The 19,070-nt window shown below is 38.1% G+C and overlaps 1 protein-coding gene across 2 annotated transcripts in view; it reads right to left on the minus strand.

Moving 5' to 3' along the window:
* Nucleotides 1–19,070, minus strand: part of PSMA8 (proteasome 20S subunit alpha 8) — a 56,460-nt gene that overhangs the window by 33,741 nt on the left and 3,649 nt on the right. Inside the window, exons 2-4 of one of the 2 annotated variants that reach the window (XM_075533046.1) lie at nucleotides 16,867–16,988; nucleotides 11,038–11,185; nucleotides 7,419–7,541 (exon numbers count right to left, since the gene is read on the minus strand). In XM_075533046.1, the coding sequence (XP_075389161.1) occupies nucleotides 7,419–7,541; nucleotides 11,038–11,185; nucleotides 16,867–16,988 (393 nt within the window). Of the gene's footprint in view, nucleotides 1–7,418; nucleotides 7,542–11,037; nucleotides 11,186–16,861; nucleotides 16,989–19,070 lie in introns of both variants that reach the window. The other variant, XM_075533047.1, reaches the window with a different exon arrangement.

Below are 19,070 nucleotides of genomic sequence, written 5' to 3' on the forward strand. Positions count from 1 at the left end.
AATTCTACCTTGCAAACCTTGTTAGACCAGAGGATGCACAGCAGTACAGTTGGGATCTGGAAACACAATCAATCTAGGATATATGAGCCCCTCAGGACCAAGGGTGAGAGTGGCAATACCGGGAGGGAAGGGGGGATAGAAAGGGGGGACTGATCTCGGGGATCTACATACAACCTCCTCTCTCGGGGATGGGCAACAGGAAAGTGGGTGAAGGGAGGCCCCGGGCAGTGTAAGATAAGATAACATAATAATTTATAAGTTATTAAGGGTTCATGAGGGAAAGGGGAGTGGGGAGGGAGGGGGAGCGAAAAAAGGAAAATGAGCTGATTCCAGGAATCCAAGCAGAAGGAGAATTTTGAGAATGATGAGGGAAATGAATGTATAAGGGTACTTTACTCAATTGATATATATATTGATTGTGATTAGAGTTGTATGAACCCCGATAAAATAATTTAAAAAAACCAAAAAACGGTGTTACTTATGTACAATAGAGTACTATGCATCACTAAAAAGTAGCGATGACCACATGAAGCACATTGCTGCATGGAACTGGAGGAAATTATGCTAAGCAAAGTAAGCCAAGCACATAAGGACAAGTACAACAGGAGTCTGCTGAGGGAAGCTTTAAAAAAATGCACAAAGGGCATAGAGAAAAAGCTACTGTAGTCAAGCATTCCTGGGGTGAGGTCGTTAGTATGGCAGGGACCAGACCAAACCCAGGGATAGAACTAAAAAGGAGGGGTAAAAAAGAAAAGAAATGGGTAGTGGGGGAACAGGGCATTAACCCACCCAAGGGGAAGGTATTATTATATCTCCATTAGTAAAGAGGGACCAGACTTCAACCAGGTGCTCCAAGATGTGAATGTAATACACTGGCAGGAAGCAGGGAACCAGTAGAGAGGTCTTAGGGGCTGACCCCAATCCCAACTATATGGATAGTCACCCCTCCCCCCCAGAAGAATTTACTTCAGAGGACAGCACTGAAGCTACAGCTCAGGAAGAGGGGCATGTCTGATCAGAGCACACAGGAGCATATTAAGGGGGAGGAAGAGAGAGTGGAGCACATCCTGGCCCACCAAGCCTTGAGGAAGATATGCCTGCTCAGAGGAGCTAATGCACAGAGAGGACCATAGGGCCGGCCCTACTAAAGACAAGCTATCCTTGACTGACCCATAGCACTTTAGGGGACAACACTGGAGACACAGTGTGTGAATTTCGCCCAATCTGACTCCACCACATCAAGGCAAAACACTAAGGATGTGCATCAGAACAGCATGGGGAGTAGAGCAATGAAGTCCCAAGGGAATAGCGAAAATAAGACTTTGGGGCCAGGGCATGGAACTCTATCAGACTCTTCTGGAAAACACTCCTAAATGTCAACAAACAGACCTTGAACTATTTACATGCTTTCCTTTTTTTGTCATTTTTTTTTTGTTCTTGCTTTGTTCTGTCTTGTTCTTGTACAAATTATCTCTGCAATTCTATCTAGATAAGATAGGCGGGACAATCAATGTGGAGGAGAAAATAACAGACCAACAGTTCCGGGGAACATGGGTGAGGGGAAAGGAAGTGGTGTTAACAAATCCAGGGACACGGGAACAAGTGATCCAAAATCAGTGGAGAGGAGGGTAAAGACCTGGTAGGGTTTGATCAAGGGCAATGTAACTGAGAGGAATTACTGAAACCCAAATGAAGACTGAGCAAAATAGTGGGGCAAGAGGAAAGTAAAAGGAAATAGAGGAAAGAGCTAGAAGGCTAAGGGCATTTATAGAGGTCTAAGTACAGGCATGTATATATGTAAATATATTTATATGATGATGGAAAAATAGATCTATGTTCATATATTTACAGGTTTAGTATTAAGGTGGCAGATGGACATTGGACCTCAACACAAGTACTCCCTCAATGCAAGAACACTTTGTTCTATTAAACTGGCATTCCAGAATGCTCACCTTCCCAACATGATCGCTGAAGACAAAGTGGATTCATAAGAAATGTGGTGAAGAAAGCTGATGGTGCCAGGCTATCAAAAGGTATAGTGTCTTGGGTTTTAAAGGCTTGAAGGTAAACAAGCGGCCATCTAGCTCAGAAGCAACAAAGCCCACATGTAAGAAGCACATCATCCTGTGTCATCACGAGGTGTTGATGGGATCAGGTATCAGGCATCAAAGAACAAAAAAATCATATCATTGTGAATGAGGGGGGAGTGTAGAGTGGGTCTCAAAGTACATCTATAAGCAACTGGACAGCCCCTTACAGAGGCATTGTGGGAAGAGACGAGCCAGTCAGGGTGTAGTGTAGAATGATGAAACATACAACTTTCCTCTAGTTTTTAAATGCTTTCTCTACCACACTATCATGATCTCAAATCTACCTTGCAAATCTGGCTAGACCAGAGGATTTATACTGGTACAGGTAAGAGCTGGAATCATACAAATCCAGGACAGATGAAACCCTCAGGACCAGTGGTGATAGTGGCAATACCGGGAGGGGAGAGGGAAGGTGGGCTAGAAATGGGGTACTGATTACAAGGATCTACATATAAGCCCCTCCCTGGGGGACGGACAACAGAAACGTGGATGAAAGGAAATGTTGGACCGTGTAAGACATGAGAAAACAATAATAATTTATATCAAGGTCTCATGAGGGAGGGCAGTGGGTGGGGCGGGAAGGGGAAAAATGAGGAGCTGATACCAAGGGCTCAAGTAGAAAGCAAATGTTTTGAGAATGATGATGGCAATAAATGTACAAATGTGCTTGACAGATGGATGTATTTATGGATTGTGATGAGTTGTATGAGCCCCCAATGAAATAGTTTTTTAAAAATTTATGGTTTAATGAAATTACTATTACTAAAAAGAGTCTACAAAGTATTTATGGAAAATGGAGTATTATAGAAGAACTATGCATGAACTGGATTCCAATTTATCTTAATATGATAATACTCTAATATTACCTTATTATAACATGTCTGAACAGGATTTAGTTTGAGGTATGTAGAAGGATAAAACATCAATTTGAATGGACCCCTCTCAGAACAACAAGAATTTTGCGAAAACTGAAGTAAGAACAGCAAATTTATGGTGAATCTTGGGTGAAATCAATGTTTCATGAAAAATTTTTTGGGACAATGCCCCCCAAAACCAGTAGTTTGCGGATGGATAACTCATTTTAAGAAAGGATAAGAAAATTTTGAACATGAAACCTGAAAGGAAATGACTAACCTTTTCCATGGCCTAATTAAAGAGGACCAGTGATTAACAGTAAAAACAATAACCAACATCATAGTCAGTTTAAATGGTTCAGTTTACATAATTCTGACTGAAAAGTTAAAGTTCAATAAACTTTATGCTTAATGGGTGCCCAAACCATTGCATACAAATCAGATCTTCTTGGAAGAATTTTAACAGGAGATAAAACATGGCTTTACCAGCATTATCCTGAAGACAAAGTACAATTAAACTAATGCCTACCATATGGCCCAGTCAAAGCAAAGTAGACCAATCAATAGCAAAGATCAAGGTCACACTTTTTTGTGATGCCCAAGTCACTTTGCTTGTTGACTTTCTAGAGGATCAAAGAATAATAACTACTTGTTATGCCTGTCCTGAGAATGTTCGCCATAGCTTTAGGAGAGAAATTCCCAGAAAAACGTAACCGGATTCTTCCACCATGATAACACTCTTGCTCATTTTTCTTAACAAACAATGGCAATATTGCCAAGATTTTTTATGGAAAATCATTAATTATCCACAGTTCTGATTTGGCTCCTTCTGGTTGTTTGTTTATTAACCTTAAAAAATTCTTTAAAGAACACCCTTTCCCTTCAGTTACCAATATACAAGAGATTGCATTTTCATTGTTAAATTCTAGGACACACTGTTTCTTAGGGATGAATGACGTGCCCGGTAACACTTTTAAACGTGTCTTGACCTTCAATGAATCTATGGTGAGAAATAAAGTTTGCATTTTACTATCATTTTTTTACAAATGTTTTGAAGACTCTGTAGTTCATCAATGATATTTTATGTGAAAGTCAAACATATCTGTCTACTGGTTTACTCCAACTGTATGATAGCAAAGACTATGGATGAGTACTAATAGAGGTAGGCACCACTGTCTTGATTCATGCTAAGGCACAAGCAGTTTTAGTCATGATTGTTTTTGCTTTTTAAAAACTTTTTAGTGTGAATTAGGTGAAGTTTTACAAAGCAGACCATCAGTTTTACATTCAATATTTCTAACATTTTGTTTCAGCTCATCCACTTCACTCTACTTAGTGAACCATTGCTTATCCACTTCCTGTTTCCTGCTCCTGTTCCTCCTCCATGCCTAACCTTTTAATCGTCATCCTTGCCTAACACTGACTTTTTCCATCTTAAACAATGGATTATTCTAACACAGAGGTGAGTTCAGTTCCAGACCTGACTGGTGACACAGGGCCATAATCCTGGGGGAATTCCAAGTCTTCTTATCGAACTAGTCAGTCTGGTCTCTTATGATTCTGAGTTCTGTTTCACATTTTTCTCCCCTCTATCCAGGACTTTCTAATGTGATCCTTTTTGGAGTCATTGACAGTTGTAGCTAGGCATCATCTTGTTCTTTTGGTTTCTTGGTTGTAGGCACTGTTGGTCATCAGCTTTGTATCAACACAATTTTTCAAAAAGCCTAATATCATCTTAGTAGTATTATGAAAATAGTTTTGACTTTATGGCCAGAGATGTGAGGACAACATTTTCAAACCTGCTGTTGTATAGTAAATGATATGATTAAATTCGTAAGTTTATTAGGCAACAACTCTTACACAGTGTGGGCTCCACAGACCTAACTGAAAGTTACAGAAGTGCAGTTTTTCGCATGAAAATTATAGGTCCTAAATCTGGCAGACCACAAGAATTATTTGCTAAGATTTTCTCTAAGCCCATCCCCACATGTCAGCCCTACATTCAACATAGTCCTTTGATTGGGTTCTCTTCGTTCGGTTTCAATTTACAAATCACTTTCTCATAGGCACACTATCCATGTGGAGCATTCTTCTGCCTGTAGGACGCTGTCCTTATAAGTCCTGCTTGGAAGACCACAGTAAATAATGCCTCACTTCTTTACTTTCTTCAGGTATCTGCTCGAATGTTTTAAAGGGACTTCCCTTTTCACTTTGGCCACTTGTAACTCTCTAGCTTCCGTAATTTACTTCCTTAACTTTCACAACAATTATATACATACTTGGCCTAAGGACCAGCAGCAGCATGACGTAGTAGAAAGAACAGTGGATTAATAAATAGAAATCCCCCAGTTCTAATTCCAATTGTGCTATTAACTAGTAGTATAATAATAACAAATAACATAACTGAGTCTTAAGTTACTAAATACACAAAATAAAAGAGGTTTAAAAATGTTTTTATTGTTGTGGAATATTTACACCACATAATGCTCCCTTATTCACAATCTTGAGAGAACAGTCTATAAAAATAAGCAAAATAGTAGCAGTTTTGTATATTCCCATCAAGTTGTCTTAGAACCCCAACAGAACATAATCCCACCAACCCAGGAAGATCAATGGCGTTCCCATTTTAAAATTTGACAATCCCAACACAATTATCCCAGGGATAAAATATTATTAAAATGCTTCTCTATGTATTCTAGAGTATGATACTGAAACTAAGGGAGCAGATGTAGTAATAAATGTAAACAGAAGATGGCAGACTTCAAAATACTTAGAGAAGGCTAAGTGTAGTAACTTGATTTGTTCGAGGCAAAGAGCTGAGCGGCACAGGTAAGAGATTTCTGACAGAAAAGTCTGATATCTCAGCAGGCAAATCCATCCCTCCTCATTACCAAATCGGGTTTCCTAATTGCTTAAAAACCACCTTTAAAAATAGATGTGCAGCTGACAGAATAATCTGTTTTGTGCGCAAGAATATGATCCATGATCTTAACAGACTAGCTAATTAATGTATAAAACACTATCTTCTGAGACTAGTCAGCTTAAGCCATATCTTTTACTTAACACAGGCTTAAAGGGAACAACAATGGTTCCCTATCATTCTCTCGACTTTCAATTGAAGTATAGTACCGCTTAGAGAAATTGTGTAGATCCCTAGTATTTAAGCTTTTTAGCAAAGTCCAAATCACTTGTAAGACTGTGTCGTGTAAATTCTTATTTTTAAATATGCAAAAACTGACAAATTCACTTCTGGAGATATGTAAATAGTCAAAGTGGGCCCTGAAGCATTAGGCATATGTCTCTAAATAATTTAGAATTGCTACATATATTTTTTTCAAAGTGCCTTTTAATGCCTATGACACAGAAGGCATACCATATTTACTGGATTAAATTTCAAAGCTAATCACAGTTAATTGCAATAACAGAAACAATATTTATGATCTTTCCTCTAGTCAAGCCTCTCATTGCTAAGCAATAAGTTATTAATAACTAAATTAAAAATAACTTGTAGTCCTCATTTATCAGATCCAGAAATCCTTACCCAGCTAAACTGGCAATTGTAAAGAACGTGTTGGGTTTGTTCTCTTCTCTGTGCGTCTTTCAGACGGCAGGGAATTTGTTTTCTCCATTTCAGAAACTCATTTGCCTCTATAGTATTAGATATGAACGCCCCATTAAACAAGCTGGTAGTTGAGCATTTAAACAAGAATAACAATTCATCCAGGAAACAAAACAGTATTTCAGGAATGATGTGGAACTCTGTCAATACAATGAGGAACCCTGGTGATGCAGTGATTATGCACTGGGCTGTGATCTGCATGGTCAGCAGTTCAAAACCACTAGCAGCTCCTAGGGAGAAAGACTGGACTTTCTACTACCGTGAACCGTTACAATCTCAGAAACCCATAGGAGGTTGCTATGAGTCAGCATTGACTCTATTACAGCGAGAGTTCTATAGCAATACCACTATAATGTATTGATGCTTAAGCACAGATGCACATTTGGAGGTCTGCCTCTCCTAGGTGGACTATAATAAGATGCACTAAATATTTCAGTAAAGGATTTATATTCCCACTCGCTTCTTTATTAAAAGGAGAAAGACTATTCTTGGGCATGGTAGACATCTATTTTGAAAGACTGCACAATAAATAGAGACTAGTTACATCTTTTACCTGGATATTTATATACACTTAAGATTGATTTGTCTCCTTTCTATACAAGTAAAGAAAAGGCTCTGTGGTTAAGACATTAAGATGTTCATATGTAAACTACCATAGTTTCTGATAAGCTCAAGTATTACGATTACACAGATTTGTGGCACAATTTATAAAGTCTACGATTAATAAAAATAATCAAATTTATGCAACCTAAGTGGTATCATGTTCCTGGAAGCACTTATTTAATATACAGCTGACACTTTTTGCCACACCTTTTGCCAACTTCAAACAAAAATATTAACAATTCCATAGTTTACCTTCCAAGCGTGATAGGTACCAGAGGGATCTGTCTGATATAACCGTGGCATACCATCATCATCAAAACCTACAATTAAGGCAGAAATACCAAAAGGTCTTCGTCCATTGCTCTGAGTATATTTCTGAAAAATAAAATATTTTTATAAAGGTTGATTTTGTGATGTCATTAAAAATATAAACTATTACTTATCAGGTAAATTCTAACAATAAACTATTACTGCCAAAACAATCTAATTTATTAAGCCTTAATCTATAAATTCTACAAACCCTTTCCTGAAACCTAACTGAAATATCTAATCTCTATGCAAGATAACATTTTAAAGAAATCAATGTGCCTAGTTCGTAAAGTAAAAGCCACAGATTTGACTAGATAAGGTTTTATCATTGTAGCCCCATTGCTTTACCTAGATTTGAGTAATATTATTAGATTGTAATCTCTCTATTCCACCAGAGAACTGGTTCCGAGTAAAAGAGCCCTGATGGTGTGGTCCAGGAAACTTTGGGCTGCCAGCTACCAAAGTCATTGGTTCAAGCCCACTAGCGACTCCTCAGGAGAAAGATGAGGCTCTCTCTCTTCTAATGATTATTAACTTCAGCAACTCCGAGTCAGAATAGACTAGATGACAGTGAGGTTGTTTTTAAATTATCATGAGCTGTGCTTTGGAAACACATCCTTGGTTTAACTAGAGGAATACTGCAACTGTTACTATTGTTACTGTGTTGGCCAATATACTAAGCTATCTCTATTTGAAAAACAAATAAGACATTACTTTCAGTCCCAAGACAAGAAAGCTTTTGTTTCCTTTGGAGAAAAAAAAGCCCATTTTTTCTTCACAGACAATGGAGCATTGAAACAATTGTACCTCATTCTTTTTGAGTGCCAGGAACTTCTTGGATTTATATAGAAGGGGGTGAAGCTCATGTGTCAAATCCAGGGGACTGGTGTCTCCAGAAGTTGTGCAAATAGATAATCCTGATAAAAAGCCCAGGGCAAAAGTTTTGGCCAACTTTGGCAACTGTATATAGCTCTGAGTTTCAAACAGTTTTATAGTACTTTTCTTCTTGATCTTGTCTATGCATTGTATCTACTTTGGGATCCTTTTATCTCTGAATCTTATCACATTCTATGTAATTTTACGATATCCTTCAAAATATTAATGCAGGTAGTTGGGCTCTCAATGAATAGGCCTATGTCTTAATTCCTCTGTATTCCCTAATGTTAAGGAAGAGACGATTTTTATTCATTTCCTTAATCAACCACTTTTCTTTTTAGATGGAGTGTACCTCGTATACAGAGGGTTAAAGTGACATAAAACTGCAAAAGTTGCATCTAAAAGGCTCTCTCTCTTTTTGTCCGGAGGCCCCTGGCCCCCCAAGGACAGCCCCACACCTACCAATTGACAACATACACAAAGGGCTGCAAAAGATTAGTGGGAAAGTTCCAGTCCTTTTCATGACATTTTCTGTGTTTTTGAACTCCCCTCGTAGTTCCAAAAATATGTTATGCATAGGTTTTTATTTTCATAAGAAAACCTTCAAAGCACACTTGGGAAGAGTGTGTATATAATAATCTGCTTCTGTAGTATTTCTTGGTAGATGCTTTTTTAATTACTGGGAAAATAATTTCCCAGTTGAATTTCTTACAGTGTGAATTAACGAGACAAAATCAAATGTAGGGTGTGGTAGCTACATAATTTCATGACAACTTCCAGGGTAGGGGAGAAGCCTAGCTTATCAATTAGGTCACAGCCTGACGTTGCCTCCTTGTGGGCATGACCTCCTCATAGGAAGGGTCCTGGGAACCTCCCACTGTCTCTCTGCTTCACTTTCCTGTTGTGGACAACTGCCAGAGACACAGCCATTTTGGATCTACACAATTCTGCACCCACTGGCCTGTGATGTCGCTGCATTCTGTATCGGTGCACGTGGCCCCTTGAGTCTGAAGTGGGATTTACGGGTTAGTATCAGACTTATAGACTAGTATTGGATTTAGGAACTTAAGCCGAACTGGGCTGGGGTGTTTTCCTGATAGACAATTACTTCTTGATATAAAGCTCTTTCTTATACATATATGAGTGTCTCTGGATTTGTTTCTCTAGTCAACCTGTCCCAACATAAAGGAACATTGTTATAAATAACTTTAATAACACATTATACTGAATGTAGAAACCATAAACAAAACAAAGCAAACCCTCTCACCAGTTGTTACAGGGTCAATTCTAACTCATGACAACCCAACGTGTTACAAAGTAGGGTGTGCAAAGCTGTGATCTTTCAGAAGCAGATCACCACTGTCTTCTGAGGCACCTCTACAAGAGTAAGGACCGCCAGCCTTGAGTGCAAATACGTTTCATTTAGAACAGATAGAACTTTTTATAAAAGCTTCTACGGGGGTAGATGACAAAATCCATGGGGGATGAATGCTAAACGCTTTAAATGTATTAAATTAAATAAAATGAGGTAGGTATTATTGTAATATTCATTATATAAATAATTATATTGAGACAAGACAGGCAATGAAGTGGCAAAGCTAGCATTTACAGGAAAATACTCTAGCTCCCGGGGTACATTCTTAATCACTGAAGTGCTTACCGCACGGGAAAGACATCTTTCACTAAGAGAAGAACAAACAATATGTGGAAATAATCCAACCATAATACTAATTATACAATACAAAATAAGACGACTAATAGCATGCTACATTGTATTTATTTGCAAGATGAAAGAAAATATGAAAAAAATCCACATTGTACATTGCTCATTCTTCAGAGATATATTTATGCATTGCTTCTTACACAATAAAATCTGGCTTAGTCTTTTCCAGAAAGCAATTACACCACATAACACCTGTCTTAAAACCAGTTACAATTTCTGATCTAATAATTCCATCCTGTTAATTTAACAATATGATTAAAAATGGGGAACCAAACTGTGAAAAAGACAGTACTATTATTAAAATATTTTTAAAAATAACAAGCCCAAGTGAGGGAACTACTAAAAAAGAAACTGGAGACAATAAATTATCAGATAGAAACCAGATGTGGACATTGGGGCTTCAAAAGTTCAGCATGGGGAGGGATCCAGGTAGCTCTTCATTCTACTTTTCTACAAAATTGTCTAAGCCCTCTCATGTAGTTAGTAAAATGATAGCTGTAAGGACTATATTGACATGCACAAAATAAAAATGAAGTGAAAAAGTTAACTGTGCATATATCATGATTATACTTCATGTTAAACTATGTATCAATATCTACATTCAGAAGCCAACCGGACTGAGTACAGGTTTGTAGGTGAAAGAATCATGCTATTCCAACATTTGGAAAATTTCAAAGAATGTTTCTTATTGATGTATCTCCAGAAGCATAGTGACTCCCTTAAAAGATCATAGGTATTGCTTCTTTAAAATTGTTAATTATTCCCAGAATTACTACAGATTAACATTATGTCTGGTGATCAATCCATTCTATTACTGAACTCAGCCTCTTGTCTTACAAAGATTTACTCTGGGAGGACACACGGCTTCCAAAACGGTTGGATTGATGGTCGTCCTTCCGCACTAGCACTCGTAAAGTAATGTCAGAGGGAGAAACATGAAGCGCTGTCAGAATCGCAGCTCACCTGCTTCAGAGTTGCTATGAAGCGAGTTATGTACTCCACAGTGACGGGGTCCTCCACTGTTAGCTTATGGCTCTGGCACTCCACGCGGGCTCTGTTGATCACTACTCGCGCGTCAGCCGTGAGTCCTAGAAAAGGATTCAATACGGCACGAAAAAGGTGACTTTGTGTGTCAAAAGGTTGGGTATTATGAAAGCTTTCATACAGCAGCCACTGTTTTTCTCAAATTCTGATTTCAAAAGGGCTTAGAAAATAAAAGCATTGTTTATTCTACATTCTGATTTATTTACTTCAAGACTTAGTTTGATACATTCTTATTTGCCTTTTAAAGAAAATAGTTTTTAAAAATAGTTTTAAAGACTAATGCGAAGAAAACAATTTCCTGAAGATCAAACCAGTTTATTCATAGTAGTTGAGTTAATCATTAGGCATTATTAAGTATTTATATAAAAACATTAACAGTTATTGATAAAACTGACTCGAAAACAGACTTGTATTATAAAAATACAATATTATGCGTAAAAATATTTTTTTCAGAACCTCTCATATTTTTGGAAGTATAGCAAATTCCTTAAAATATCAGATTTACTATAAACTTATCTTTAAAAATATCTCAATGACACACTATTTAAAGGTTGATGATCTACATTATTCCAGCCATCAGAAATCAACTTCGTACCTAAATTACGAAATCACCTAATTTCTTCTTATAAAAACAATGAATATTACTTTATCTTCAAACACGAATTTAATGAATTAAAACTGCTTTCAATACAAATATGAATATGCACTTCTCAGCTTTCTGGCTAGGATCAAAGGCCCTAAGAACATTAGAACAGAACAATACCAAGCACCATGTGGTAATTCCCAATACTTGGATAAAGAAACCAAACGTGTTTCTGTGGAAAATAACATATTCATGACAAACTTCAATAGTCACATAATTGCAAACATTTGTGTGTACGACCTCTTTGGCATCTGACTTTCCCATGGTCATTTTTAATTTTTAGGTTCTCTGTCCCCTTACATTCTCTATACCATACTGCTCCCCCCACCAAAAAAAAATTCACCGGAGCTCTGAAACTGCTATTTTCCTAATCAAATCATCAATCGTTTGTAGCCCTAAACAATGATTACCCCTCAATGCCATTCCACAGCCTGTTTCTACAAACCTGGAAGAACTGTCAGTTCCTGAAGATAAATAACCATCAGCCAACTGCGAAGCAGGTGTCGGACATGCTACTGCTGGAGTCACCCCAATACTCACAGGCAGGGTGTCACCCCAAACAGATACTTAATCAAGGAAAGAGGAATGGATCCTCTTCTCTTTGCAAATAGTATATGAGGGAAAGCAACGGCAAGAGAAGATTCAAACTCCACTCAACTATAAAACAGAATCTGGTAGAAGATATCTAAGTATTTATCTTTAAGAATGTTAACATGATCCCACACTGAAGAAACATAACTATCAGTCTTTAAGAAGTAGTATACACCAAATGAGTAATCCAAGAAAAAAAATTAGTCATAAACCTGCCAAACTTTATAAACAATATTGTGTACATTTATGTGCCAGCTTTTAACACTAGTAGTGACTGCAAGCGACAAAGGGTTCTAAAATGTTCACGAAAAATGGAACAGAAAGACGAAACTTTCCTGCAAACTTTTTGAAGCCTCCCTCACATATTATTTAATACTAACTGGCTACAGTAAAAGAGAACACATTATATTTAATTAAAAGTAGCATCTGAAATTACAACTTGCTATTTATAAAAAAACATGCAAAGAGCCTTCAGATCTAGTGCTTAAAAATCTAAACTAAAACTTTACAGTGAAGATACTATTGTAATGTAAAATTTCCACTAAGTGGAATTCTACATGGAAACACATTTTTCAAGTTTTCCCCCTTTTCAAAAGTTTTTTCCCAAATACTAATGCCAAAACAGAACAAAAGGGTTTATTTTTTTCAAAACAGAACTGTATTCCTTCGCCCCCATGTGCTCATTATAACATATTTCAACATTATGAAGGAGACTCCAGACTAGGAAGAGTAAGTGGTCCACTTCTGAAAAATTAAGCACCTAAATTATTATGAATGACAGCAGCACATTCTTTGATTTAGTGCCAGAGATGAGCACTCCAGGTTGAAAGGCACTCCAAATAGAAAGGCCACAAATAATGTGGGTGGAACAAAGCTCTCCGGGCCTTCTCTTACTGATGGGGCATGACTCAACCTGATAAGAAACAACTGCACAAATCCAACAGTAATTGGAACATAGAACATACAAACTGCGACTCAATGAAAATTGGAAGTTGTAAAAAATGAAATGGGACATATAAACATTGGGATGGTAGACACTAGTGGGTTGAAAGGGGCTGCTATTGCTCATGAATCAGACAATCATGATCTACTGTGCCAGCAGTGATGGAATAGTGTTCCACTCATTAGCAAAAAAGAACACTTCAAGAACTATGTTGTATACAATGCTCTCTGTGATAGGTTACCTTTAGGCCTACAAAGAAGACAAGTTAGTATGCTTATTATTCAAATTATGCAACAATTACTAAAGTCAGTGACAAAGAAATTGAAGAATTCTAGCAGTGTGAAACTTATCAAACTTGAAAATGGTAATTATTGGTGATTGGAATATGAAAACTGAAAACAGTGAAGAAGGGTTGAGAGTTGGAAAATATGGCTGTGACGATAGAAATGAGGGTAGAGAGCATATGGAGACTATTACAGGACCAGTAACTTATTCACTGCAAAGACCTTTTCCCCCAACATAAGACAATTATACATGTGGAGATTGCCAAAAAGTATACATCAGAATCAAATCTGTATTAATAAAAGTTTTTAAAGGAGTCAAATCAACTACATTTGTAGGAAGAGAGAATGGAGTATCTCAATATCATTAGCTAAAACAACACCAAGGGTCAATGATAGAATCATCAATCTGGACTCACTCACTCTCTCATTCTCACTAATTCACTCACTCACTCTCACTCACTCATTCACTCTCACTAACTCACTCACTTTCTCACTCACTCACTCTCTCTCACACTCACTCTCTCATTCTCACTAACTCACTCACTCACTCTCACTCACTCTAACACTCACTCATTCACTCACTAACTCACTCACTTTCTCACTAACTCACTCACTTACTCTCTCTCTCATTCTCACTAACTCACTCACTCTCTCACTCACTCTACCACTCTCACTCATTCACTCACTCACTAACTCACTCTCTCACTAACTCACTCACTCATTCTCTCTCACTAACTCACTCACTCTTTCACTCATTCTCTCACACTCACTCACTCTCTCATTCTCACTCTCACTAACTCACTCACTCTCACTAACTTACTCTTACTCACTCTAACACTTACTCATTCACTCTCACTCACTCATTCTCTCACTAACTCACTCACTCACTCTCACTCACTCTCATTCTCACTCACTAGCTCACTCTCACACTAACTCGCTCACTAACTCATTCACTCACTCATTCTCACACTCACTAACTCGCTCACTCTCTCTCACTAACTCACTCACTCTCACTCATTCACTCTCACTAACTCACCCTTACTCACTCACTCTCTTACACTCTCACTACCCACTCACTAACTAAAAGCAATAAAAAGTTTATATATATATATATATATATATATATATATATATATATATATATATATATATATATATTTCTCCTTAGAAAGACTACAGTAAAATAATCATTTGCTGAATGTCTCATAAGAGCCATACATTGTATTAGGCATGGTAAGAATGTCTCCCACATGTCAATATAGCCTTATGAATGGGCATTGTGTCTCACTCATTTTCTTTTTATATCTCCAGAATCTTGCAAAGAGCCTAGAACACAGCAGAAAGCTAATCCTGGCTGCTAAAAAAAAAAAAAAAGGAAAAGATAAAAGAAACATCAATCTGTTATTTGCAAGTTTAAGTTGAAACTGAAGAACAATGCAAACAAATCACTAAGTAAGTAAGTAAATAACAAGTCAACAAAAGCCAAAATATAGTCTTGAGTCTGTGCCACCTGAACTTAGACGCTGCCTCAAGAATAACTTGATGCACTGAACACTAATGATCAAAGGCCAGGGGAGCTGTGCGGTGACATCAAGATGACGTGTATGAAGAAAGCAAAAGATCATTATTTGGACAGGAAACAAAGAAAAGACTAAGTGGGTGTCAGAAGAGACTCTGAAACTTGCTGTTGAATGTAAGGTAGCTAAACTGAGCGGAAGATATGATGAAATAAAAGAGCGAATCAACCAAAGTAAAACAGGAGGGAGTACCCCACAAAAACTGGATGTGATATGAATGGGGATAGGGCAATTGGAGTTCATTCCACCAGATCAGACTTAATCAAGCTTTCTATTTAAGGGTTCCAAAAAGATTGCCTAACGGGGTTCAACAAAAAAAGCCTGATTTGTGGCAAATGAGAGACTGGTTTTGCCACCATGACAATGCACCCGCTCATGCAGCCATCTCAGTGCACCAGTTTTTGGCAAAAACAACAACAAAACACCCTAGCATGCCTCTCTTGTCCCATGCACCTTACTCACTTGACATTGTTCCATGCAACTTCTTTTTGTTTCTGCGAATGCAGAGGGACATGAAAGGGCAGTGATTTGATGGTGTAGAAGAAGTGAAGAAAAATGAGGGAGATGCTGACAGCCATCCAAACAGCTGAATTTGAAAAACGTGCCAACAATGGAATCACAGATTTGACAAATGTATTAAGTGTAATGGAGAGTACTTTGAAGGCTATAAGGTTGTTTTGTAAAAAAAATTTAAACATTTATCTTTGGGAAAAAAAATCCAGTTTTGGGGGGTACACCTCCTCCTAAACAACCTCTGGAAAATGAGATGGGTGGGATAAGATAGTGGGGTCCTTTTTTGCAAGCTATATTAATTTTAGTTTAATAAATCTTTTTATTGGGGGATCTTACAGCTCTTAAAATAATCCATACATCAATTGTCAATTGTAGCAAGTACATTTATACATATTTTGCCATCATCATTTCCAAAACATTTTCTTTCTACTTGAGTCCTTGGTATCAGCTCCTCTCTTTTGCCCTCCCTCCCCATCCTCCTACCCTCATGAATCTTGATAATTTATAAATTATTTAGTCAGGGTCTTTTTTGAAGGGGCAAAGAGAGGGGTGCCCTCAGAAGTTTTCTTTTTGGCTAGGGTTGTTTAGAGCTAGGAAGGACCACTTGTGATGGATCTTTTCCTATTGTCTGTTTAAGCAATTGAAAAGACTTTCACTACTGCCAACACTGACTTATTTATTGCATTGTCTTGTGTGTACAACCTGTTTAAATGAACATAACATTCTTGGGGTGGTTGGTACCACTTCATGGAATTCTTACCCAAGTACTCCGGTGGGTCCAGGAGATTTGGAGACAGACTTTAAGGCAAGCTGTATATGCAATGGATACAGAATTGTGATTTTTCTAAGACCAAAACACTCCACCAAACTCACTCCAAACTCTCAGTCACAGCAACCTTATATGACAGAGTAGAACTGCCTCTGTAGGTTTACAAGACAGAATCCTTAAAGGAGCGGACAGCTCCATCGTTTTTTCTCCAGAGAGGCTGGTGGATTCGAACTGCTGACTTGGTGGCTAGCAGCTCAATGCGTAACCCAGCACACAAACAGAGCCCCTTGTTGCCTTTAAGCTAAGAGTCTATTGTTTTTAGTACTGGAATGGTGTACTAGCTCACACATGCTGTACATACAGCTCAAAAGCAACAGAGAAGCCAACTGTGCTGACTTAACAATACTAAAGGCCCTTGAGTACCTGCAAAAGCCATGCAGACATGGTCATCAAGGGCACAGATTTTCCTTACAGTTCTTTCGTCTTGAAGCTTGGCAACAGATTTTTTTTCTACTCCGAGTACAACTATATTGGTGCCTCGAATTCCAACCTGTAAAAGCAATGAAAAAACATAATTCACTGTCAATTTTAACATTAAAATCAAGTTATTCTAACACTTACTGGGGGAAAAGCTTTTTCCTTAAACATAATAAAAGTGAGAAAAGTAGATTTCCGGGAAAAGAGCTGTATTGATACTACCTTACTAGAAAGCCATGCCCCAAATGCAAAGCAAAAATGACAAATAATAATTTGAAAGAGCAAGAAATCCATAGTGGGCAAGCATACAAAGATAAGTAGATAAAATGCAGTAAAATCTCTCCCAATATCACAAAATTTGGTGGAATAGAGACTGGGGTCCATAAGCAATTAAGAGAACATCTGATACTGGAACAGAGTAACAGTTCTAAAGATAATGGCAATGTTGTTGGTAACTGCTGTCAAGTCAATGTCGACTCAGACTGATCCCATGTATAACAGGGCTAATCATTACCCAGTCCTACCATCCTCAGAGTAGGTCTATGTTTGAGGCCATTGTTGCAGCCACTGTGCCAACCCATCTCCTGCAAGGTCTTCCTCTTTCTCATTGCCCTTCTACCTTACCAAGCATGATGTCCTCCAGGGACTGGTCTCCCCTGACAACATGTCCACAGTAAGTGAGGTGAAGTCTTCCTTCTAAGCCATCCTTCATTCTAAGAGCATTCTGGCTGTGTGTCTTCCAAGGCAGATTGGTTTGTTCTTTTGGCAGCCCAGGTCTTTCAATATTCTTCACCAGCACCAATTCAAACACATCGATTCTTCTTTGGTCTTCCTTACCCAATGTCCAACCTTCACATGCATACGAGGGGATTAAAACTAAGGTGCACCTGACACAAGTCATGGTGTTTACAATCCCCCAAATGGCCTGGGCCAGGTACACCTTAGTTTTCAAAGTAACCTCCCTGCTTTGGAACACTCTGAAGACGTCTTGCGCAACAGATTTCTCCAATGCAATTAATTTGATCTATTGACTACTGCTTTCATGAGCACTGATTATGGATCGAAGCAACATGAAATCCTTGACATCAATCTTTTCTCCATTGATCATGTTGTGAGGATTCTGGTCTTCTTTACACTGAGTTGCAATCCATATTGGACTCCAGTCCAGTCCTTATCTTCATCAGCATGTGCTTCAGGTCCTCCTCACTTTCAGCAAGCAAGGTTGTGTCATCTGCATATTGCAGGTTGTTAATAAGCCTTCGTCCAATCCTGATGACACATTCTTCTTCATATAATCCAGCTTCTCTAATTATTTGCTCAGCATACAGATTGAATATGGTGAGAGGATAAACTTTGACACACATCTTTCCTGATTCTAAACCACGCAGTATTGTTTGTACAACTGCCTGTTGATCCATACATAGGTTCCAAATGAGCAAAATTAAGTATTTTAGAATTCCTATTTTTCTCAAGACTACCCATATTTTGTTATTGCATTGGATAGCAGATTTACCCAATACAATGTGTCATTTGATCTCTTGACTGCTTCGTCCATGAGCATTGATTGAGGATCCAGGCAAAATGAAATCCTGGACATCTTCAACTTTTTCTCCATTTATCATGACGTTACTTACTGGTTCAGTTGTGTGGATTTTGGTTTTCTTTAAATTGAAATAATGATAATAGGCACATCAAAACCCTTTAAGGCTTCTTCTCGTAAGACAGTGGTTCTCAACCTTCCTAATGTACGACCCTTTAATACAGTTCCTCATGTTGTGGTAATACCCCAACCATAAAATTATTTTCATTGCTACTTCATAACTGTAATTTTGCTACTGTTATGAATTGGTGACTACTCTGAATGGGTTGTTCGACCCCCAAAGGGGTGGCGACCCACAGGTTGAGAACCACTGCCTTAAGACTCATACAAGCTACTACCATCAAGCCAAATCTAACTCATAGTGACCCTGTATACAAGGCTTCAGAGACTGCAAATCTTTACAGTGGGTTTGAATCACTGAGCACTAGTGGAGTTTAAACGCACTCCATGACACAGTCCCTGTTTCTAGCTTCATCTCTTCCTATGTTCCCATTGTCCCGACAATCACACAGGCTTTCCAGTTCCGAGAACATAGAACACAACTGCCTGTGGCTA

Source organism: Tenrec ecaudatus, chromosome 15 (assembly GCF_050624435.1).
Source record: "Tenrec ecaudatus isolate mTenEca1 chromosome 15, mTenEca1.hap1, whole genome shotgun sequence".
NCBI lineage: Eukaryota > Metazoa > Chordata > Mammalia > Afrosoricida > Tenrecidae > Tenrec > Tenrec ecaudatus.